General features: G+C 41.9%; 1 protein-coding gene across 4 annotated transcripts in view; it reads right to left on the bottom strand.

Moving 5' to 3' along the window:
- LOC135201490 (striatin-like) overlaps positions 1–26,078 on the bottom strand; it is a 131,787-nt gene that overhangs the window by 3,367 nt on the left and 102,342 nt on the right. For 2 of the 4 annotated variants that reach the window (XM_064230472.1, XM_064230488.1), the window contains 6 exons: positions 23,744–23,874; positions 19,973–20,151; positions 19,444–19,613; positions 17,980–18,147; positions 17,591–17,760; positions 14,680–14,845 (listed from right to left, as the gene is read on the bottom strand). In XM_064230472.1, the coding sequence (XP_064086542.1) occupies positions 14,680–14,845; positions 17,591–17,760; positions 17,980–18,147; positions 19,444–19,613; positions 19,973–20,151; positions 23,744–23,874 (984 nt within the window). The remainder of the gene's footprint in view (positions 1–14,679; positions 14,846–17,590; positions 17,761–17,979; positions 18,148–19,443; positions 19,614–19,972; positions 20,152–23,743; positions 23,875–26,078) is intronic. The other 2 variants (XM_064230480.1, XM_064230497.1) reach the window with 1 other exon arrangement.

Genomic DNA, 26,078 nt, shown 5'->3' with positions numbered 1-26,078 from the left:
GCATCCCTAAAGGTCCTGATGGACATGTGGTGCAAGTGGACGAGGTGGCTGTTCATCCCGCCGGTTCTCCTGGACGAAGGTCCCTGTCCTGCTACCCTAAACCTGGGAGAAGACATACTGGAAGTCAAACCCATTGCACTCACCCATGTTTCGACAGAAAGCCTGGAGTACCCATCAGTTTTTTACGGATGGGTTGTGGATTTTTTAATGTCAGTGTAGGTGAAAGCATTGTCTGGTTATTGTATTCTGGTACTGTACCCAGGGCAAGGGCACTTCTTGCTTTGCTAGTCATCAGTCATATCCTTAGTAGAGGTTATCCATGGCTCTATCGTCATGCCACTACAGGATAACCTGAGCACCAACCAGAGGCAGTATTCACCAGCAGTAGCGCTCTTGCCAGGTAAGGAAACAACTGGCACTGTATCAATCCTAAGCAAATTTTCCATTTCAAAGTCACTACCAATCCTTTATGTTTTGGAGTAGAATATGTTCATTTATCCCACCTCCATTCAATGTTAGATTCAGCTGTGTAATTACTTGGTATATGAAAATACCAAATTTGTAACTAATTTGTATTTTTCATAACTAACAAACCTTAACATTAGGATTTACTAGCGCCAAGCTGGAAACCGGTAGAATTAAAATTACACTTGTGAGATCCAGGGACTAATGGCATCTATACCAGGTCACGGGGCATGTATACCCAGAATGCCCACGGCTACCTGTAACCCATCAGTTATATTTCTAACCCAGTTTAGACTGCTAGAGGGGTGGTTTGAGGTGGGTCTTTAACTGTTAAGACCTCAGGTTTGTTAGTTATGAAAAATACAAATTAGTTACAAATTTGGTATTTGTTCATACACGAAACAAACCTTCGGTCTTAACATTAGGATAGACTTACTATTGGAGGGAGGTAAGTCTCTACAACTGACTGGGAGTTTGCCACCTTATCCATTTCCGAATATATAGGGAAATTCTAAGAGAATGGACAATGAACTTAGGACCAAAGATATAAGCGGATCTATTGGTTTTCTCCCACTGGGTGTAGATACCATTCTACTGTTTACTCTTGTCCCTTGCAACTGGATCCACCTTCACCCCTCTTTTCCCTATTATCCAGAGGATAATAGGGAAAAGAGGGGTGAAGGTGACCATCTCACCTGCATCTAGTCCGTTCCAGCACATGACGGTACTCTCCTTCATATTGCCCGTAGTTAAAGGAGTAGGAAGAAAGTAGTAAAGAAAAAAGACCAGTCATCCCATTCATTCTACTTTCATACCTTCATCTTAGACTAGACGCAAACTGACCCGCCAGGGGCACTGGATGAACTATATCACTTGTTGGGCCGCCACCACTGGACCCAAGGAAAAGGTGTCCAAGGATCTATGGGCAACATCTTTCAAATAAAATGAGGTGAAAGTTGTTTGGCGCTTCCACACACCAGCTTTCAGAATTTTATCCACAGACATGTTCTTCTTAAATGCCAGGGAAGCACTCACACCCCTGATGTCATGAGCTCTAGCTCCCACCTGGCTATCTGAACCTCTGTCTTCTGCCGTATAAGCATCTCTGATCGTCTCCCTTAGCCAAAATGATATTGTATTCTTGGACACTTCCTTCTTGTTCCGTCCTGTACTTACGAACAACCTCTGGCACCCCGGCCTGAGGTGCCTTGTTCTCTTTAAGTACTCCCTTAGTCACAGGAGCATCTCAGCTTTGTCGTTGTCTACAAAGTCTGCCAAGGAAGGTATGGTAAAGGAGTCGAATCTGCCGTCTACTAGTGTTGGATTTTGGGTCTTGGCCACGAATTCTGGGACAAACTCACATACCATTGATCTCCAACCTCTCGAGTGCTTTATGAGATATGAGAGGCCATGTAGCTCCCCCACCCTTTTGGTTGAAGCCAGGGCCAATAAGAAGACTGTCTTCAGGGTCAGGCTCCTATCCGTGGACTGCCTTAGTGGTTCATAGGGGGGTTTTGTCAGACTACTCAGTACCTTGGTCAGATCCCAATCTGGGGCTTTTAGCTCCTTTGGTGGGCATGACTGTTCAAAGCTCCTCATCAGCATGGCCAACTCCCACGAAGACGATATGTCCACTCCTTTCATTCGTAAGACTGAGGCTAGAGCCGCCCTGTACCCCTTCACTGCAGATACAGACATATGTTTTTCTGTTCTGAGATATATCAGAAAGTCTGCTAACTGCTGAATAGTGGTACCGAGTGGAGACACGTTCCCTCTACAACACCAATCACAGTATGCTGACCACTTTCCTTGGTATACTGTCGCAGATGATTTTCTGATATTACCTGCCATCTGAGTTGCTGCTTTCTGCGAAAACCCTCGCTCTCGGAGGAGATACTTGACAGTCTCCACCCATGAAGCGATAGGGACTTCACCGACTGGTGGTACCTCTCCACGTGAGGCTGACACAGAAGGTTGCTCCATGGAGGTAACTCTCTTGGCACATCTACTAGGAGTTCCAGTAGGTCTGGAAACCACTCTGCTTTCGGCCATAACGGGGCTACCAGGGTCATCTTGAGGTTCTGAGACCGCATTACCCTGTTCAGAACCTGACGGATTAGACAAAATGGAGGAAATGCGTACACGTCCAGATTGTCCCAGGGGTGTTGTAGCGCATCTTCTGCTACTGCCTCTGCGTCCGGGACTACTGAACAATACACTTCCAACTTTTTGTTGTACCTGGTTGCGAATAGGTCTATGATCGGTCCTTCCCACAACATGAGCATCCTGTCCACTACCTGTTGGTGTAGGGAACACTCCGTTCCCAGAATCTGATCCCTGCGGCTCAACTTGTCGGCCACTATGTTTCTTTTTCCCGGAATATACCTGGCCTTGATGTCTACCAGGTTCTCTATAGCCCACTGGTGAAGTTGAACTGTCATCACATGTAACTGCCGAGAAACTAGGCCTCCTTGCTTGTTTATATAAGCTACTACTGTGTTGTTGTCTGACATCAATACCACTGAGTGTCCCTTTACTCTCTCCCTGAATTCTTGTAGAGCCAGAAAAGCTGCTTTCAACTCCAGCACGTTTATATGGAGTTCTCTGTCCTTGCAACTCCATTTTGCTGACACCATCAACTCCTCCATATGGGCTCCCCAGCCTTCTAGTGACGCATCCGAGAACAGCAAGAGGTCTGGGGAGGATTGTTGAAGGGGGACACCCACTGTCAGATTGTCGTCGTTCACCCACCACAGCAAGTCTTTCCTCACTTCTGCCGACAAGGGAATTTGCTCGTACGGGTGATCTACTGTTGGTGACCAAAACTCCTTCATCCTCCATTGTAGGGACCGAAGGTATAGCCTTCCTTGTGGTACTAGCTTCTCCAGGGAGGTTAGGATTCCCAGCACCACCTGCCACTGTCTTGCTGGCTGTGTCTGCTTTCCCAGAAAGGCATTCACCACTTGTTTGCATTTCTCTACTCTTTGGTCTGTCGGGAATACTTTGGCTTGTGTTGTGTCTATCACCATTCCCAGATATTCCAAACGTTGACTTGGATCCAACTGCGACTTCTGCTGATTCACCACAATACCTAGGCTGTGACAAAGCTGCAGGAGGGCCGCCCTGTCCCTGAGTAATTTCTCCCTGGACTTTGCTATCACCAGCCAATCGTCCAGATATCTTATTAGCCTGATCCCCTGAGCATGCGCCCACGCCGACACGAGGGTGAACACTCTTGTAAAAACTTGAGGAGACGTTGTCAATCCGAAGCACAGGACCTTGAATTCGAAAGCTTTCCCTGCAAGACTGAAGCGGAGAAATTTCCTTGAAGACTGATGGACTGGTATCTGAAAGTATGCGTCCTTTAGATCGACTGTCAGCATAAAGTCTCCGATTCTGACTGCTTGTAGAACCGTTTTCGGAGTTTCCATCTTGAAACTGGTTTTCCTTATAAACAGATTCAGCGTTGACAGGTCTATTACTGTCCTCCACTCCCCGTTGGCTTTGGGTACCAGGAAAATCCTGCTGTAGAAGCCTTTTGTCGGACTGCATACTTGTTGCACAGCTCCTTTTTCCATCATCTTCTTCACTTCGTCCTGCAGAATAGTGGCCTTCTGAGATTTGTGGGCATAAGTGACGTGGGGTAATGGTTGATCTGTCAGGGGCGGGTTACCTCGAACGGAATCAAATACCCAATCCTGAGAACATCCACCACCCACTGCTCTGCCCCTAGTTCCTGCCACACCTTCCAGTGATTTGCCAGGCAACCCCCCACTGGTGTGGCCGAGTGATGGGAGGCGCCCATCCTATCTTCTTGAGCCTCTCCCTCTTCCCTTATTGCCCCTTCCTCTGTTGTTTCTATTGTGAAAGGGCGCCGATGAGTTTATCCTCTTTGGGGAAGAGGGTCTTGTGACTCTATTAGGGATGCTATGTCTCACTGTCTTCTTTCGAGACATCTGCTGTTGTCTTCCCTCCAAAGGAGTAGTTTGACTGTTAGACGTTTTCCTAACTGCCTGTTGCACCAACCTATCGTTAGTGTCCATCCTTCTTCTATCTATCGCCTCTTCCAGTATGACCTCTGGCAACAGCAGTTGCAATTCCAAGATATCCCCATTCCTCATTGCTAACAGGGAATCCAAATCCACATTGCGGCTTAGTCTAGCCAATGCTGCATCTCTCCTCATTAGCAGGATATTTGCCCAAACATTGGCACTTACGTTTGTCAGGTACGCAATCGCCTTGGAACCTGACTGTAGTAATCTAATGAACAATGGTTCATCCACTACTTTCCTTGTTGCTTCCGAGGATGCAATTTTCGCCACTGCTGTTGACCAAAGGTCTAACCAGGAAGCAGCCTGAAAGACAGAAGAAGCTGTTGCTTCTAACGTAGCAGCCTCTTGGTACGTCATCGAAGGCACTCCATTTTAACCTGATCCAAGGTTAATCCAGGCCTTAACCTTACAACATTAGGGTTCATTTGTCTAGACAGCAAAGGGACCTTCGGTGTCGTATAATATTTCCTTTGCTTTATCATTGGAGGGGGAATAAATTTAAATGATCTATTAGATCTTAAGGAATTATCCCTCCCTGCAATCTTTGCGTTTACGTGTTGCAAGACCGATTCCGCATGACTCGAACAAGGCAATTCATACGACACCTTGGTATCCCTCTTTAGTCCAAACGCCATGTCAATTCCAGGAGGAAGCATACTGGCCGGTGTTTCTGTCTTCTCCGAAAGGCTATTGAATTGACGAATCAAATCAATAACCTCTGCATACGAGGCCAGAACTCTTGGTTTTCTCCTTCCTCCTTCCGGTTCTAGTGTACCACTCTCCGTCACAAGGGATGTTCTCGCGCCTCTATCTTCTGACAGACGGCCCGGAATTCCACGGCCGCCTGCCCCTACGGCCGTGGTCTCTTTGATCTTTGCTGGCCGCTGTTGGCTCGATCCCGGATAGTCAGCAGGGGAACGAGAACGTCTCACTCTTTCTCTGCTCACGGATCTAGAGCGAGAATCTCGTCTAGATCTCCAAGATGAAGGCTCCCTTAAGACAGAGATAAGTTCGTCTCTATTAGCATTGGCATCGTTTTCGAGCGTCGGCGAGCCCGGCCTCGACCTTCTATCCAGACGGACACTGCCTTCCACGAACGTATCCGCCGAGGTTGCCAACTCTCTATTTTTCGTACTTTTAATAGGAGCCTTATCGTCCTTCGTACGTATTTTGAACGGCCTTACGGGCGAAACTGGGACCTGCATTCCATCCTCTGCTGCACCTTTCGCCGCCAACGTCGATTTTACCAGAGGTATCGCAGTTTTTGCGATCCGAACTGGCAACTCCGCCTCGGCCGCTAGCTCGCCGGCCGTCACCTCTCTCGCTTGTTCGGATTCTTGCGAACGGCTTTGTCTGCCAACCTTGTGCTTAATAGCCACTGATTTTCCGACCTTCTTGCTGACCTGGAAATGACAGTCTTGGTCCGAAGAAGAGGAAGAATTGATTCTTCTCCTCTTAGCCCGAGGATCCGCCAGGAACTCCCGAATCCTCCTCCAACGCTTGACTGGCGCTCGCCGTGACGTTATCGGACTTAGCGATGACGCCGAACTAGAGGAAGAAGACAAAGAAGGCGAAATGATATTGTTAGTATACAATAAAGTTTTGTACATACTTACCTGGCAGATATATACGATTGATGGCCCGCCCAGCCTCCCCTCAGGAGACAGGTGGAAGAAAATAACCTGACAAGAAAGGGGGACTGGTTCTTACACCCGCCTCCCAGCGGCGGGTAAGGTAGATCACCTGACCTACCGGTAGCGTGTGCCGCGAGTTTTGAATTTTCTGTCGTGACGTCAGAGACCTAAGCTAAGTATATATCTGCCAGGTAAGTATGTACAAAACTTTATTGTATACTAACAATATCATTTTTGTACATGAACTTCCCTGCCAGATATATACTTAGCTGATTGACACCCTTGGTGGAGGGAAAGAGACACATACTTACTTAGAAAGTGGGGACAACACATGTTAAAGGAATACATAATATAAACCTCTGGTTCTTACCTGATTTAGGCAGAAGACTTGATAGTTACTGTCTATTAGTCTGCGTTGCCTAAAGAGTCTCAGCGAGGGCGTGACCTATGGCTGAAGAACTCTTTGGGTCTACCAATGGGAACTGAGTCCACTTACTTGGCAGAATCCAAGCAGGATCTGGTCAATGGGGATCAACCCGCTTACATGCCAGAGCCTATCACTACCAATTGCAAGGAGCCTCAAGCACAACCGATCACCTAACCAAATACTAACATTAGTATACGAAAGAAGGAGCTGCCTCCTGCAACCTCCTTCGTACAACCAAAAAACTCAAACTTAAAACTAACAGGGAAAAAGGATTAAAAAGGATGTGTTTCAGCTCCCTGCCCCAGCACTGAATCCGCCGATACGTACGGGCCTAGCCCAAAACACTTATCATACGTAATCGATACGTCCCTTAGGTAGTGATTAGAGAAGACTGATTCACACCTCCAAAAAGTGGCCTTCATAAGGTTTTGTAATGACAAATTCTTCTTGAAAGCCAAAGACGTCGCGATGGCCCGTACTTCGTGCGCCTTGACTTTCAGAAGGTTAAACTGTTGCTGATTGCAAGAAGTGTGTGCTTCTCTAATAATATTCCTGATAAAGAATGAGAGTGCATTTTTAGATAAGGGCCTACTGGGGTCCCTTACAGAGCACCAGAGATTGCTCTCATTAGCGGCAAGTCTTTTCTTCCTCTGAAGATAATATTTCAGGCTTCTCACCGGGCAAAGAGATCTCTCCTCTTCTGTCCCAACTAAGGAGGATAAGCTTTTGATTTCGAAGCTCCTGGGCCACGGCGAAGAAGGGTTTTCATTCTTGGCTAGGAAAGCCGGAAGAAAAGAGCAAACCGCGGAGCCTCCTTGGAAACCTACCTCACCTTCTAGAGCCTGCAGCTCGCTGACCCTCTTCGCTGACGCTAACGCACAGAGAAAAAGAGTCTTCATCGAAAGGTCTCTGAACGAAGCAGCATGGGGAGGTTCGAACCTTGAGGACCTCAGGAAGAGCAGCACGACATCAAGATTCCAGCTAGGCACTAAGGAGGAGGTTCTTTTAACCGTTTCAAACGATCTGATTAAATCATGGAGGTCCTTGTCCTCAGATATGTTTAATCCTCTATGACGAAAAACTGAGGAAAGCATGCTCCTGTATCCCTTGATGGTGGAGACAACCAACCCGCATTTTTCCCTCAGGAAGATAAGGAAATCTGCAATCTGAGTCACAGAGGTACTGGAGGAGGAAACTTTATGAGTCCTGCACCAGCGTCGAAAAACATCCCACTTCGACTGGTAGACTCTAGATGTGGAAGGTCTACGTGCATTGGCAATAGCCCTTGCAGACTTTGCCGAAAAGCCCTTAGCTCTGACGAGACTCTTGATAGTCTGAATCCAGTCAGACTGAGAGCGGGGAGGTTTTTGTGAAACCTGTCGAAGTGGGGCTGTTTGAGCAGATCGACTCTTAGAGGTAGGGATCTTGGGACATCCACCAGCCATTCCAGTACCTCTGTGAACCAGTCGTGGGCGGGCCAGAACGGAGCTATCAACGTCATCCTTGTTCCCTCTGACGCTGCGAATTTCCTTAACGTTTCCCCTATAATCTTGAAAGGCGGGAACGCGTAAAGATCCAGATTCCTCCAATCCATCAGGAATGCATCTATTGCCACTGCTCTTGGGTCTGCAATAGGGGAGCAGTATAGATCTATCCGCGCATTCCTGGAGGTCGCAAATAGATCGAGATGGGGCCTGCCCCACGTCCTCCACAGCTCCTGGCATACGTCCGCGTGCAGAGTCCACTCTGAGGGAAGGACTTGATTCCTTCTGCTTAGCAGATCCGCTCTGACATTTCTTTCTCCCTGTACGAACCTGGTGAGAAGCCTTATGTTCCTTTCCTCTGACCACAAGAGGAGCGATCTCGCTGTCTCGTACAGGGAGAAAGAGTGAGTCCCCCCCTGTTTCCGAATGTAAGCCAGGGCTGTAGTGTTGTCGGAGTTGATCTGAACATATTTCCCTTTTACGAGGGGTTCGAAGGTCTTGAGAGCTAACCAAATCGCTGTTAGCTCCTTCTTGTTGATGTGCCAGGACACCTGATCCCCCATCCAGGTGCCTGACACTTCTCTCGACCCGAGAGTAGCTCCCCAACCTTTGTCCGAAGCGTCTGCATACAACACTAGGTTGGGGTTCCGAACCTGCAAGGAAAGGCCTTCCTTGAACAATAGAGGGTCTAGCCACCAACGTAGATCCTCCTTTATCTCTTGCGAAATCTTGAACGCAAAGTTCAGACCTTGAGACTTCCGATCCCAGTTCCTCGTCAGGAAGAACTGTAGGGGTCTGAGGTGCAACCTTCCTAGAGAAACGAATTGCTCCAGCGAGGAGAGTGTCCCCAACAGACTCATCCACTCCCTCGCTGTGCATACATCTTTCTCTAGAAAGATTGCTACCTTCTCCAAACCTCGGGTTATCCTCTCTGGGGACGGATACGCCCGAAAAACCTGAGAAGCCATCAGAATCCCCAGATAGATACGCTCTTGACTGGGGATTAGCTGTGACTTCTCGAAATTCACTAGCAAACCCAGAGAGCTGCTAGATCCAACGTCACTCGTAAGTCCTCCAGACATTTCTCCTTGGATTTGGCCCTGATAAGCCAATCGTCCAAGTAGAGGGAAAAAATCCTCACTCCCTCGAGATGAAGCACTGGGCAACGTTCTTCATCAGTCCTGTGAATACTTGGGGGGCCGTGGAAAGGCCGAAGCATAGGGCCCTGAACTGAAAAACGTTCCCTCCCCACATGAATCTGAGATATTTGCGAGAAGAAGGATGGATCGGCACATGGAAGTAAGCGTCCTGAAGGTCCAGCGACACCATCCAGTCCCCGGGACGAAGAGCTGCTAAGACTGATGACGTCGTCTCCATAGCGAACTTCCTCTTCTTCACAAAGACATTCAGGGCGCTTACGTCCAGAACCGGTCTCCATCCTCCTGAGTTCTTGGGAACTAGGAACAGACGGTTGTAGAACCCCGCTGAAAGGGGGTCCTGAACCATCTCTATTGCCTCTTTCTCTAACATCAGCTCTACCGCTAGAGCGAGGGCTTGATTCATTAGTGGGTCTTTGTATTTGGCCACCAGTGCCCTTGGAGTGGTGGTCAAGGGTGGTCTCGAAATAAAGGGAATGAGGTATCCCCTCTTGATGATCGCGAGGGACCAGTTGTCCGCCCCCTTTCGTGCCCAGACATCTGCAAAGTTCAGAAGTCTGGCACCCACAGTTGTCTGGAGGACCCCGAACTATTTCTTGGCCCTAATAGACCGGGAGAAGGTCCTTCCTCTTCTAGGTGGTCTCGAACCTCTGGAGGAAGAAGAGCGAGACGAAGGTCCTCCTCGAAAGGGTTCTTGCCTACTTTGAGCCTCTTTCTTCGTCTTCTGCTGAAACGAAGGTTTCGGAATTCTAGCCGAGCGAGCTAGCATATCCTGCGTCGCTTTTGCTGATAACGAGCTGGAGATATCGTTAATAGTCTTCTTGGGGAAGAGTTGCGGGGAAAGCTGTGAATACAGCAAGGAAGCTCTCTGTGCGTGAGAAACCGCCTTGGTAAGAAAAGAGCAGAAAACGGCCCTCTTCTTTACCACTCCTGCACCAAAAAGTGAAGCAATTTCCCGGAACCGTCTCTCACTGCCTTGTCCATGCAAGACAGAACTGCGTGGAGGTCTTCAGGCGAAAGAGTGTCTTGCTCTTGAGTCCTCTTAGCCAACACTCCCAGGGTCCAGTCAAGAAAGTTAAAAACTTCTAAGACTCGGAACATTCCCTTCAGAAGGTGATCCAACTCGCTCATACCCCACGTCGTCTTCGCAGAATTCAGCGCCGAGCGACGTGCGGAATCGACCAACGAAGAGAAGTCCGAGTCTGCAGAAGAGGGAAGCGTTAGACCCAAGGGCTCTCCTGACTCGTACCAGAACCCCATCTTACCCGTCAGCTTGGACGGGGGAAAAGAAAAAACTGTCTTGCCCTTCTCTTCTTTTGAAAGCAACCAGTCGTCAAAGTTCTTCATAGCCTTCTTCATAGACACTGTAGGCTTCATCTTAACGACTGAAGACTTCTTAGCCGTATTGGTCGTTGAAAATAAGGAAGGAGGAGACGGAGGAGCAACGGCCGAAAGAGACTCCCCAAAATCTTGCAAGAGGAGGTCTGTAAGTCTCTTATACAAGAAGAAACCGAAGCATCCTTGGGCAAATCTTCCTCCGAATCAGCAACAAATTCTACCGAAGAATGACGTCTAGAAGCTCTACTGCCCGGAGGAGAGCTAATCCTTGGAGAGCGCCTGTTCGGAGAGCGCCTACTAGGCGAGCGCCTACTGGAAGAAAAACCACCGGGAGAGCGCTTACACGGGGAGCGCCTACCAGGAGAGCGCCTACCAGGAGAGCGCCTCCCAGGAGAGAGCCTACTAGGAGAGCGCCTAGTTGGAGAGCGCCTACTAGGAGAGCGCCTACTTTGAGAGCGCCTCCCAGGAGAGAGCCTACTTGGTGAGCGCCTGCTAGGAGAGCGCCTACTTGGGGAGCGCCTACTAGGAGAGCGCCTACAAGTGGAGGCCCGACTGTCGGAAACAGATTCTAACTCCACAGAAGAGCGTCTGGATAAGGGAGAGCGCCTATCAGGCTCTCTGCGCCTGCTAGGCTCTTGGCGCCTGCCATCCTCACTACGCCTGCCAGGCTCTTGACGCCTGCCACGGGGAGAGAAAACATCCACAGATGAATCCTGTCAGAAGCGCGGCGCTTACAAGGCTCTGAGCGCCTATCCAATCGGGAGTGATCTAACGGAGGAGAAAACTTCCGTTGCCGCCTACCAGGCTCTTGGCGCCTACTAGGCTCTTGATGCCTACTAGGCTCCGAGCGTCCGTCAAAAGGAGAGTGGCCACCAGGCGAAGAACTCTTCCTTCGCTCCTGACGAAAACGAGGCTCTTGACGTCTGTCAAGCTCTTGGCGCCTAACTGAAGAGGAGCGGAAATCCTGAGGAGAGAGCCTGTCTGGCTCCTTACGCCTTACATGCTCACAACTCTTGCTGGGAAGAGAGGAGAGCCTACTCGGAGAAAGATCCCGAGCTCCAGCCTGCACTTCTGACCTCCTACTAACAGGCTCAAAAGCTCTTCTAGCCAAAGGAGATTTAGCCGAAGGAACGTTTTTAGACTTCTTCACCGGAAGTGAGGCGTCCTTCCGACGATGAGAAGTCCCGGCAATAGACTCCGCTAAAGCCGCAATCTGCGCCTGCAGACCCGCCAGGGATACGCGCAGGAGATCTCTTAAACTCCTCTACAGGGGACGAAGTCCGAGAGCGAACAGGAGAAGCGTAACCGGACGAAATCTTGGTTCTCTTGCGTTCCACTTCTGGCTCTTCCGCGAAGGATTCGGGGCTGGAAGGAAGGGCGCAAGGATCCTTCCAGGGCCTCTTGAGAGGGCGAGACGACTCCGATGCGCTCCATCTACGCTGAGGAGAAGGCGACGAAGATGACGAGAAGCACTGGCGCAATAACTCCTTCTTGGTTCGATCCAAGGCAGCCTGGGAACGAGCAACAGGAACTGCCGAGGGGACGCCTGACCGGTGGGGGTTCTCCCTAACCTTCCTGCGGCTTTCGACTTTCCTCCTCCACTGGGTCTGGGAGTCTGGAAGAGGTCTAGGCCTGGAAGCGTTAGTGAGCCGGTCAGACGCACCCTCCACTGCACTAGGGGCACTGCACTGATCACTTGCACTATCATCACTCTTACCTTGTCGAGAGCGAGCGAGGCTCTCCTTACTCCTGATCGAGGCTCTCCCAGAAGCAACTTCCGAAAACGAATCTTCGGGTTCAAAGCTGGGCGCAGGGGCTGAAACTGGAGAAGGAACTACTTCTACTACAGGATTCTCAGCGTCAACTTCACTCACCCTCGATCTACTAGAACTCTTTGAAGAAGCCTTGCGCACCCTATCCTTCTCTAACTTTCTCACATAAGAAGAGAGAGCCTTCCAACCATCCTCATCCAAATTCTCACACTCTTTGCAAGGGTTAATAAAAGAGCATTCCTTCCCTCTACACGACTCACATACCGAGTGAGGATCTAATGCAGCTTTAGGAAGCCTAACTTTACATTCCTTCTCTGAACAAACCCTAAATAAACTAGGTTTCTTAACTTCAAAATCATCCATGATTATAGATATGTAAGAGAAATCCAAAAGAAAAATCCAAAACACAGTCCAAAAAGCGTATGCCAAGCCAACAACCAAAGGGTACTTCACCAAATCCAAATCGTCGGCAACGAGAACGAATTTTAACTATCGTAAGGACTGAACAACAGGTGTTGTCCAGCCGGCGACAGAAAATAATCTGACAAGAAAGGGGGACTGGTTCTTACACCCGCCTTCCAGCGGCGGGTAAGGTAGATCACCTGACCTACCGGTAGCGTGTGCCGCGAGTTTTGAATTTTCTGTCGTGACGTCAGAGACCTAAGCTAAGTATATATCTGGCAGGGAAGTTCATGTACAAAATCACACTTTTTCTTTTTGTCTCTCTTATTCATTCTCTTCTCTATATCCTGTAATTTCTGCATTACAGTTTGCATTGACGGGTCAGAAGGCGTATTAGCGTCTGGGTGCAGCGAAAAAGGCCGAGAATCGGTCTGTGACGTCATCACGCCTGCCATATGTTGTGACGTCATCCCTCTCGTAGGGAGAGACCGAGAGGTTTCTGCTGGCAACCGCACGTTTGCTGCCAAACTACCTCCCACGTTCTGCATCGCTGTAAATACTGAGTGGGATGGTGAAGCCGCGGCATTAATTCCCATAAATTGCAAGCCCGGGGGATGAGGAACATTCAGCGCTGCCGGACCCTGCTGGAACCGTGACGTCATATAATGCGCAAGCAGACCATCCAAGGTTGGTACGCCTGGTAGGCCCTAGCGCTGACCACGTACCATCTAACCTATGCGCTTGAGTAGCAGGAGCCTGGAACAAAGATGGCGGATCTCCCCCACTACTTGCTGGGAACAAAGGAGAGTGCAAATTATTCATAAAATTACCCAAGGCCCCTCCTGACGTTTCCGATACAGAACCGCTAGGAGAAACCGAAGGGGTATGAGACAATTCAAAAGCAGGTGGAGAAACATATGGAGCAGCCTGGTTTATTACCGATACAAAAGAAGCCGGTAAGGTTTGGTCATCCAAAGATGGCGTCACCCCCTTCCTTTTGTATTGGCTTTTCCCATAGAACTTCTTCCACTGTTCCACCGACCAACCGCGACAAACAGAACACGGATTAGTAACCGTACATACGTTTTCCCTGCACCTACTATACGTTGGATGAGGATCCGTCGACACCGAAGTTAGGAACCTAGAACATGGAAAGCCACTGACTCCTGGGCATTTCCTTTGTCTCCTCTTCGAAACGGTAGACGATCCCGATGTTGAGGCAAAATTCTCCATCATACCACGTATACACTCTTACCACACACTGATCACACTTGGAGAAAGAAAGGAAGAATGAAAAATAAAAAATGAAATGGATAAAGAACGGGCAAACTGAAAAACCGGCTTTAAATGAGATAGACAGTAACACGTCTTATCTTAAAGGCCGTAGGAAAATAACTGATGGGTCACAGGTAGCCGTGGGCATTCTGGGTATACATGCCCCGTGACCTGGTATAGATGCCATTAGTCCCTGGATCTCACAAGTGTAATTTTAATTCTACCGGTTTCCAGCTTGGCGCTAGTAAATCCTAATGTTAAGACCGAAGGTTTGTTTCGTGTATGAACAAACAATATTTACATATTGTTCCTATTGTTCCAGATAGTAGGCAAGGCTAGTCACCTACACAAAACAACTGAAGCACTACCACGAATATCTAAAGACGACTGCCGAACGAGTTAGAAACTATAGCTATGTACTTATATACACTTGGTAAGTATATATGAAACTTAATTTTATTATGAATATATAGTTATTAAATTTCCCAATTATAACTTCACACTCAATTTCTTCCTTTGTAACAGCAAGTCATAATATCCAGAATCTAAGGCCATTAATTTAATCAATCCACTGTATTTATTCATTTCACAAATTTGTGACTTTTAGTGATTATAACAGGTAACATTTCTCATAAACAAATATATAACAAAGAAGAAAAAGATGAACACTTACTGCCTGAAAGGAGGTAGAGACCATTGGGGTCAACTGCTAGAGATGTAACAGAGTCCAGGTGAGCAACCATAGACTGCACCAAACGACCACTGTTGTTATCCCAAAATCGGATGTGACGATCTTCATGACCAGTAATAGTTAAGGGTAAGGTGGGATGGGACACAACCTGTTTGAACAGCATTTTCTTAATATATCTATATTTTTCCAACAGAAAAAAAAACATTATTCCTTCATAAAAACAGTGCTCCCGAGCAGAAAATAGTTTCCATAGCCTAATGCTGAAATTCTTTAGTAAATATGATGGGATTATAAAAAATTTTCATCAAAGAATGACTAATCGAATATTTCTGGGCCCAATGCTGGCTATTAATCATGTTTCATTAATGACAAAATTAAATGGTATCCACATTACTAAAATCTGAGGTGTTCAGGCTAAGAAATGACAGGTCTGAAGACTAACAAGGTTTAACTGTATGATGACAAAGGATTAACTCCTGCAAAAGCCATGAAAATTATGGATCCACCGATACCAACTTTTTGGCCAATACCAATACCGATCCGACTTTTAAAGCCAATACCGACTGATACCAATACCTGTTACCTCCATATTACTGTTATTTTGTTGCTAAAATCTTTCTTGTTCTCTGGTTAATGTATATTAAAGGTTCAAAAGTTGAAAGGTCATATAATATGGTTATATAAACAATTTCAAAGACACAAATTTCAATGAAAAAGAACATTAGGTAAAAACCATTTAGTATTTAATCCCTTTATTACCTGGATACAGTTTGGCTTATATTATGGCTACCATTAGAAGACTTGACAATTTAGGCACGTATTATACGTCGACTAAAATTGTCTGGCGGGTGCTTAATTGACGTACGATACGTCGACTACAAAAAGTTTTTTTAAATATTCGCGAAACAATAGTTATAGGCTTAGTTTGCAAAAAATTTTAAATCACGCACCTTGAGGGATGCTGGGAGCTCACGGATCAAGCTGATGTTTTGTTTACAAGCGTTACCCAGGTGCGCATGCACGAATTTCTTTCTTCTCGCACTAAAAAGCATCAGCGACAAATCTCAGAAATTCTTTCGTCACTTTGTCGTAATTTTTGCACCGTTTTATATTAGCCGTTACAGAGTTTTATATATGAAAACGTGCGCAATTTCATGTAGAATACAACATAAAACAACCCCAGGTTGTAGCTTTTATCAGTTTTGAAATATTTTCATATAAATCATGATAAGTGCCAAAACTTCAACCTTCAGTCAACTTTGACTCGACCGAAATGGTAGAAAAACACAATTGTAAGCTAAAACTCTTACATTCTAGTAATATTCAATCATTTACCTTCATTTCGCAACAAATTGGATGTCTCTAGCACAATATTTTGATTTATGGTGAATTTTTTAAAAACACGTTTTCCTTACGTCCTCACACGGTAACTAGGCTGACAGTGTCGTAATGTTTGCACCGTTTTATATTAGCCGTTACATAAAGTTTTACATATGAAAATGTGCGCAAATTATGTAGAATACAAAAAAAAAATAACTCATGGTTGTAGCTTTTATCAGTTTTGAAATAGTTTCATATAAAACACGATAAATACAAAAAATTCAACCTTCGGTCAACTTTAACTCTACCAAAATGGTCGAAAACTACAATTGTAAGCTAAAACACTTACAGTCTGCTAATATTCAATCAATTATCTTCATTTTGCAACAAACAGGAAGTCTCTAGCACAACATTTCAATTTATGGTGAATTTGTGAAAAAAAACTTACATCCGCGCATTACGAATTCATGCATCATTTTGTGATATTTTCTGTGTTGCTTCGATCGTTTTACAATTTGTTATATACCAAAATCATCACAATTTAGTGTACAATACAACGAAAAAAAATAACTCATTATCTCTAACCGTTTTGCTCACAGCACGATTTGTATACAATTATATATGAACATTTTTTTTTTGTTTGCGCTGCTATACATTCCAATATTTATATATGATAATGATATTTTTTTTCATTTCTGATAGTTGCACACCAAACTTCAAGCAATGACAAAAAAAGGAGCCAAAAATGAATTATTAATCTTAAAAACTAAGCGTGCTGTGATTTTTTGAAAAAAACTTTTTTTCCGCTTCGGCGCTAACTCCCGAACGCTGCCGGCATACGAGAAACTTTGTTAAATAGCGGCTCAACGTTTAAGGGTTAACAGACTCATTTATTTAGATTATGAAAGGTCCTGGTAATGGAGAGGCTAATCCTTTGTTTTGTGGGCTTTGTTAAATATACATTTCGGGAAGCCTAGAAGGATTTTAAATTCCTATACTAATGACTAAAGTATTGGCTGGTATCGGCCAGAAATTCACCAATACCGGAGCCGCAAAAACTAGCCAATACCACCGATACCAATACTTGGGCACATCCCTAATGAAAATCATAAAGAACAAACCTAAATGAACACCTGAACCAGATGGACATTCAGGTGTAAAATGAACACGAAAATATATAGCATGAGCTTCCAAATTAAAAATCTTTGCAAGGACAAAACCTAACACCAAACCAATAATGGTAATGATAATGATACTAAAGCACTAAAAATAGTTGTTTTTCAGTTTTAAGCAATGGTTGAATTACTAAAAGGATGATCCTATACGGTCATGTCCATCTTAAAATGCATCAGGTGCTTTGTCCAACTTAAAATGCTTCGTCCAAATTAAAACTTGTTAGATATTGACGACTAAAGTTATATCATTTACTGATTTTTGCGAAACAAAACTCAACAGGAGAAATCACTTACAAAGTATGACATTTTTAGTATACAATCCTAACTTAAAACACTTGGGCATAAAAATACCATTGATCCTGAATTATGAAGGAATGAAAAATGGAGGACAGACTTACTCTATTAATTTGTCTATTGAGAGAATTGCTTCCCTGGTCTGGCTCTGTGTCAAGATGAGTGATAGGCTTTCCGGTCTCAATGTCAAATATGACACAATTTGCCGTGTTAAAGCTGCAAACAAACTGGTTTGTGGATTCGTACACAAAGTCTACAGACGTTGGAACACCATCTGAAACAGTAAAATAAGCGCATAAAAAAAGTGATTAAGACATACTGATCCAAATAATCAATGACAGGGTTTACATGTTGAAAAAAGAAAATATATATCTATTCTAAAAATTCAACTGTAAGAACAACAAAAACCTCAAATACGAGATTTATCTGATTACAATATTTTTATTACCAAGAAAAAAATCAGATACCTTGCACAAAATTTTAAAAAAATTACCTTTCTCCACAGCATAAGTGTATAAAAGAGGATTTCGTGCATCTGTCGACCACAGCCTAACCGTTGAATCCGCCGCACACGATAAGAGGTGATTACGCTGTGAATGGAATGTCAGGCCCCAAACTGCATCTGTATGACCTGATAAAGTGCCTCCAACTACAATTGGTTCTGCAAAGAGAAAACATTTCACTATGATTACTAAAAACTATCCTCTAATGAAACACTTCCTGAGGTACAAAGACAGATCATATCTATTTTCATTTAAAATTCAATAAAATAAAGAATTCAATACATCAAAAATCCATGAAACCTAGGCATCTTTAACCTCTGAAGAATGGAATATAATTTCTTTTTTTCTTTATCACCACCATACCAATCTTACAATTTCTATAAATATATCTTACAAAAAAAACTCATTAAAAAAATATAACAATTTTGAAAAATGCTGAAAATCTTATCAACTCCCTACATGTTCTTTATGTAACAAATTTAACCAGATTGCTTATACATGCTTACTCAAAATTTAAAAAAATTAGTAAAATCATCAAACATTACTTAAACAATTTCAATTTTTTTACAAATGAAAAATAATTAAAATTAAACTGCCACGATGCTATTCTATAAATTTATCCAACCTTTGAAATGAAAAAGTTTTGTTATACAATGCTTTCACTGATCTAACTTAGTTGCTGCTATGGCATTATCCTACAAATTTGTCCAAACTCTAAAATGAAAAAGTTTTCTTATATACATATAATGCCTTGACTGATGTAACTTACATAAAATTATTACAACTTGACAGATTTAATCCTTAAACTATTCAAATGATATTGTATACAACTAATCTAAGGCAGTCTGATCATCTTCCCTGCAAGTCTGCAAGTAAAGGACAAAGTACACCAAACTGATCAAGGTACTCCAAAGATTTGCCAGGGTCTCTCCCTCATTACCTATTCTAGTCACTCAATAATGTCTTTCTTTACATCTTGGTAAACAAAATAAAACTAGCATTTAAAGAACTCTGTCTCCAACTCAAAGGACTGCGTAATCACTCAAACACATAGAGCTTATCACTGATTTATCAGTACATCCCTTGATTTTCGATTTAAAAAAAATACCATTTCAAAATATGTATAAACAAGCACAGATCCCCCTGGATTGTCAACTAAAATAATGCAACATTCCTTAACTACAGTGTAATGGCCCTATAACCATTAAAGCCAAATTACAGTCACGCAATGGACCACCAAAAACAATAACAACAGAATGGTCTGTTATATTCCTATGACGCTCAAACCTACATGCCTAATCATCTACATCATATTAAGCTTGGCACTAATGTATGACCAAGTAGTTCTCATCGGCTTTTCCATCCTCACTTTACTGACATCGTACTGACATTAAGTTTTCTTCCTTTATTATTAAATATATATGTGCATTAACAACAGCATTCCCAAGACTTACCATAAGAATCATAGGGATCTATATTAGATGAAGGAATATTCCAGATGCGTATAGTACCGTCAATACCTCCAGAGTAACATTTTTCGCCATCACTGTTTATGGCTAAACATAAAACAGGCCCCAAATGACCACGAAAAGTATACACTGGTTCAACATCCAAAGATGCAGATCTGGAAAGTTGATAGCTTATAATTAATGGGAATGACAAAAAAAACTCATTTCTACTGTCAACTAAGTATAAAGTATTATCATATTATATTCAGAATATGTACCTTATTCACATGAAACAAGCACACAAGCTTCCAATAAATATGGTGTTCATTAAAAAGAAACAACAGAAGGCAATAGGAAATACAGAAAGATGAGATGTTATTGAAAAGGAAAAAATATATGTACAAATCATTAAATGAGCAGATAAAAATAAGATAATTATTAAATAAAAGAAGAATTGTTTTAAGTTAATAAGTAATGAAATGAAGAAACAGTTCTAGTTATAATATGGAAATTCAAAATTAAAAGATGAACGCACTTCTTAGCTGGTACAGTTTTCTGAAGGTTCCATAGTTTGAGCGTAGCATCCTCCGATGCTGTGATTAACGTCTGTTCAGTAGGGTGGAAACACAGAGCACGTACACCATCGAAATGTGATCGTAAGGTATACTTGGCAGTCCAAGTTTTTCGGAAGTTTTCTTTGGTTGAGGAGATCTGCTTAGAGAAGTAATTAGCAAAGCAATACATGATTAGAAACTATAATAAATCACCAAATACATAAAATGCATAAATATACCGTATATACTCACGTATCATGTGACTTTTGAAGCCCTAATTTTGGAGCTGATTTTAAGGGGGTCGCATCTTACATGAGACATAAAATTTGAGTATGTAATAATCATATATTAGTATTGTATGGTAAAATACAAGCATAACGGATATGCATCTTTTCCATGGATCTTTTAAAAAGTTATATTTTACTTCACTGCATCCAATAATATTATATGTATTTTCATATTACAATTTGTTTGTATTATAAAATACAAACATAGCAATCATGTTTTGGTTTGAAAATCATGTTTTGCTGTGTCGAACATCAAGTCAGAGCGACTTTCTTGCTTCTAGTTAGCGCAAATGAATCTCGAGATACTCTATTTATACGAGACAAGGTTATTTTATGTTATACAATGTGTTTTTAAGTTGAAATATCACTTAAAAACGAATCATGTGCGAACGAAATTCAATTATTTTTTCGTTAGTAGATGGCGCTAAGGGCATGTTTATTGTGTAAACAAAAATCAACAATTCCATTCGATATTTTCACCTTATTTCATCAGAATACTACGAGCTTTACATATTTATCTTTTATTGGAGTGAAAACAGTAAAATGTGTTCTTTTCGTGTAAAATAGTTTTGATTAAAACACATTTCTCTCATTTTGTTTACAGTTGAGTTTGAAGGTACTATACCGAAGTTTGCGAGTTTCATCCATATAGTAATATTATCATGCATTGGCAACAAAGATATAACTCCAGTAATTGTACGCCATCAAACACAACCATAGATAAAATTGAGAGAAAATCATTTATATCAAAACTTCAGGTCTAAAGAACACATTTTACTGTTTTCACGCTGATAAAAGATAAGTAATGTTGCGGTACAGATTCGTACTATGATGAAATGAAGTGAAAACAGCGAACAGAATCACATAATATTTTTACACAATAAACATGCCCACAACGCAATCTGTTAACGAAAAATATTTTCACAAGGCGTATTTAATTCATATTTCGACTTAAAACGCATAGTAAAATGACAAATTACCTTGTCTTATATAAGTGAAGTATCTAGATATTTTACACTAACTATAAGAGAGGCAATTCGCTCTGAACTGAGTTAAATATGGAGAAAAACTCGTATTCTCCATCAGCGCATTTCTAATCGAAAACGCTGACCGCTTTGTTAGTATTTTATATAATAATAAAATGAGAATACATACAATATTATTGGACACTGTAATGTATAACTTTTTAAAAGAATCACAGAAATGATGCACATTCATTGTTTTTATTTCGTAAATATACTAGCTGTCAGCAGCCTGACATCGCTCAATTAGGTATGCCGATGTTGGTACGAATCTGATCCCTGTTTCGTGTCCATTTTTTTTCTACTGATATGTCAGTCAGAATGCATTGAACCTCCAAAATTAGCTTATGTTAATAAATTACTAAATTATATCATATATGTAATATACAGTATACTGAAGGCTAGGCTATTGTATTCGTATATATACGATATATGTACCATGATATCACCATCATTGTATATGCGAAGCTAACTTTTTAAATGTTATTAAATTTCTCTTTGTACTGAATTATCATAAGCCAATGTGCATTGAACCTAAAGAATTAGCTGTAATTAATAATTACTATGCCATATATGTATACAGTATGCTGCGTAGTATAGGTTAGGCTACCATTTATGAAAAGATGGTACTGATTACCCTAGTGTAGGCTAGGCTAGTATAATATTCTTACGGAAAATTAACACAGGCCGACTTACGTCCTAATCGATTTGTGACTGGTTGGTCATAATCAATTGTGGTAGTGAATCGACTACTATTCTCCTTAACATCATTTGTAACATAACTATAGTAATTTTTTACTATAGCACAATGGTTGAAATGCAAGCAAAAAGGCTGTTGTTATCAGATTGGTTGTTTGTAGCAAATCAGCTGTTTCTGGCTGTATGCATTTTCCAAACAAGTATATCATTACTGCCGATACTTTTGGCGCACTCTTTTACTTTTTTAAACTTAACTAGAAGATGGTATAGATTAAAAGATGGAGGAAAAGGGGTTAGCCTAACTAAAAAATGGAACAGTTAAAGAGGAGGAAAAGAGGTTAGCCCATTGCTATTTGGTCTCGTACATTTAACTCGCATGATACGCGAGATAAGTGATAAAATTTTTTAAGGGTGAAAATTTGGGGGTCGTATGATATGCGAGATCGAGTGTTACGCGAGTATATACGGTAATCACCATCAGCAGTAAACAGAACAATCAGATGTCCAACAACATCAAAAATCCTTTTTGAAGAATGTTTGTTTGTATGGTGTTTTTACGTTGCATGGAACTAGTGGTTATTCAGCAACGGGACCAACGGCTTTACGTGACTTCCGAACCACATTGAGAGAGAACTTCCATCACCAGAAATACACATCTCTGACCCCTCAGTGGAATGCCCGAGAATCAAACTCACGGCCACCGAGGTGGCAGATCAAGACCGTACCGATCACATCACTGAGGCGCTTTTTTTGAAGAATGGAATACTCTAGGAATCCATGAAAACTGAAACTGGGACAGAATTCCAGAACTGGGCAGGAGAAAAACACAATAAGGTTAGCAAGAAACAGTAAAAATAACCGAACTTGGTTAGCCATGTAAAAACAATATCAAGTGGGTGAAAAGGGGATGCAGCAAAGAAAAATTACTAATTAACCCTCGCAGTCCGGGCTAATGTGCGCTAAATCAGGCTAAATCCAAGGAAGGCCAATTTAAAAAAACAAAATCAATGGGAAAAGGAAGATATGCATAAACTCATAGTATAAGAATGAAATTTTAAAAAGATTTCTATATCTTCCACGGGAAGTTGAAAGTGAACATTTCCCACCCAGTGCGGACCTCTTTTCCCTAAGACAGTTATAAAAATGTGCTCATTTGACCAAGTTATAAGTGTTTTTTTCTAAGATTTTTCTATTTTATTTTACCAAATTATAATTAAAGCAGATAAGAACCAAAATCAAGAACAAATTTTGAGTATATTTATTTTAAAATATTTACAATGCATCCATGGATGAGAAGTTGTGACATGACCCTTTACTACCTCAAGCAAAACTGAACCTCTCCCAGTTCACTCTGACTCTCTCTCGTATGGCAATCGGAAGAGTTGCCAACAGTGATAAATGGCACTTGAAACATTTTTCCTGCAAAATTCGTTCAAATTGTATGGTGCCAAATCTTGAACTTGTATGTATATTACATCATAAGAATGTTACCCAAAGTTAACCCCAAAGCTGTATGTAAACGTGTATGTATGTTACCTGTCCACAAAGGGTTAAACAGTGTGCTGCACTAAGGTACACTTGTGTAAATTCCCCTAAGGAGTAAAATCCAGGGGTATCAATAAAAAAAATCAACTGAAATCACTGCAGTTTTTAAGGATTAAAAATGTAAATTCATCGGACTACACATTCCTTAACATTAGTAACAAAATAAAGAGCAACCCCGAGTGCCGGGTCAAATACTCACGTCATAGGAAGCATCTGCCTCATTGGTCACAGTCAGCTGTGCTAACTCTCCTAGGCCCTCCAAGGCATCCTCCTCTCCACCCGGGCCACCAACATACCTCCGGGACCCTGGACCAAACCCCAAAACGCCAGCTGCAAATAGTTATGGATGTAATAAAACAAGCTTCAATAGCTGGCAAAAAAAAGAATAAACCAGTTAAAATGCTATAAACACTGCCAATACTAAACTGTATACAAATTGTAGAAGCAATAAAATCTGTGGTATGGCAAAGGTAACAAGTGTAAAACTATAATAAAAACTTGATACTTATGTGTCCAGGAAGGTTACAGTGTAGGTAAGATATTTCAAGTGATGCCATCAAAGAAAGCATTACTGTAACACAATTCTGTTCCAACCAACCAAACATTAAACATTGAAGCAATTTTGATAGGAAAAACTGTCCTTATGCATTCTAAGCATTTATCTAAAATTTTAATAAAATGCCAAGATTTTTGCTTTTAATGGTTATGTAAACATTATCTACAGATAAAGGGATAATGTGACAAACATCAGCCCATCTATTCTCAACAGAGTTCATACAGCATAAAAATCAACCACAAATGATATTACCCAAAATGATGGAATTCCACATCTGAAAATGAAGAAATTCCTTAATGATTACTTTCACTGTCACAAAGCAATGTATCAACTAACTTTACAATGTACTATCTGTAACCTTCACTGTCCACAATGTGCAATTACCATGTAGTATACTGAAAATTCTTACATGATTATATTTAATAGTAAGGTCTCTGATTTCTAAAACTCCAAATACAATTATCCCATTAATTAACCACAAGGTTACTTTCTTAGACTCTTGTGAGAGACAGTAGGGGATAAAACACAAAGGAACCAAAGATTCCTCAATAACATCATCTTATAGTACATATACTGCTCAATGAATCAAACTTAAAATTATCTTTATAAAAAACAATTACATTACTCATTTTGTGAAGTCCGCTAAAGGTTTTTCTGTCCTTTACTATGACTGTAAAAACTTTCACTAATTCAAATTATTGACTCCTCGAATGGTAATCACATTAAGGCTTTAATATGGATCTGCTGAAGTGCAGATGAAAATTTAATCAACCCTTACATGATGATTAGCAACACTTGGAAGTACAGTAGTACTTCAATGTCTTTGATGATTTCTCCAATATTCTTGTGCCAGTGCACAAGTGACAACCATAAATCTTGTAATGAACCATGTAAGGGTCAAGTACATGCCAAGCTGAAGCATATACGTAGAAAATGCTTGCAACTGAAGGAGCAGAACTGATCTATAGGAGGCAAGATACCACCAGCACCAAAAAAGAGAAAAAAGCCCAATATTTATTACCATCTAAATAATCATAATACGAACAATGATGATGACAATAACAATAATGTAGTGGTATGCATTCCAAACAGGGTACAGTATTAAAGTATATAATTGTCAGAACACCATAAGTTGCACCTTCTAAGAATAATTCAATACGATCAACGGAAAGAAAGTAGTTTGTGCTATGCTTTAAAATGGCTATGCCTCATGTTCAAGAGTAGTGCATGCTACTGATTAACTCATACTAACTCATACAAGGCAAAGAATGGGGCTTTGTTTAACTGCAATGTGCTGTTTATTCCACCAGAGATGAAGAAAGGTGAAAACTTAATGGATTAAATAATACAGAAAAAAATGACGATGTGGCAGGAAAATGTTTTCCTTCAGACACTTCAGACACATGGTTGAAGTACTGAATCAAAACTCCTTTAACTTCCTTAAGACAAAACCGAGTAGGTACAAAGGAGGACCATGGAAGACACCATAAAATAGAAAAAATTCTTAATAGTATATATAAAAAAGGAAGAAAACCAAGATATATGACTGAAATGAAATATGCTGTGTGCATAACACCTAGAATAATTCTAAAGATGAAACTCATACAAAATCTTGGAGGTGGTGGGAGCATTAATGAAAGCTAAACTAGGTGGAATTAAGAAAATCTATAAACAGAGCCCCATGTACCAACATAAGCAACAGAAGATATCTATGCATAACTAAATGTGATAGAATTAACTGCAGCAACCACCAGCACCACCACGAAATAATGATGATAAAAATAGGAGCACAACCAACTTTCAAAAAGGTGACCACATCTCCTCGCACTTGACCTTCTAACTGCAGCTACATGGAAAAATGTTTATAAAGCCATCTTCAACATTTTTTAAAGAATGCTATATGTAACAATCTCCTGAATAATACTATGACGGGTAAGTAATTGAAATATACTTAAATCAACTTCAAACTGATTAAGAA

This window comes from Macrobrachium nipponense, chromosome 23, assembly GCF_015104395.2.
Source record: "Macrobrachium nipponense isolate FS-2020 chromosome 23, ASM1510439v2, whole genome shotgun sequence".
NCBI classification, from domain to species: Eukaryota; Metazoa; Arthropoda; class Malacostraca; order Decapoda; family Palaemonidae; genus Macrobrachium; species Macrobrachium nipponense.
Note: the sequence above shows the minus strand (reverse complement) of the source record. Positions and strands in the feature narration are given on the sequence as shown.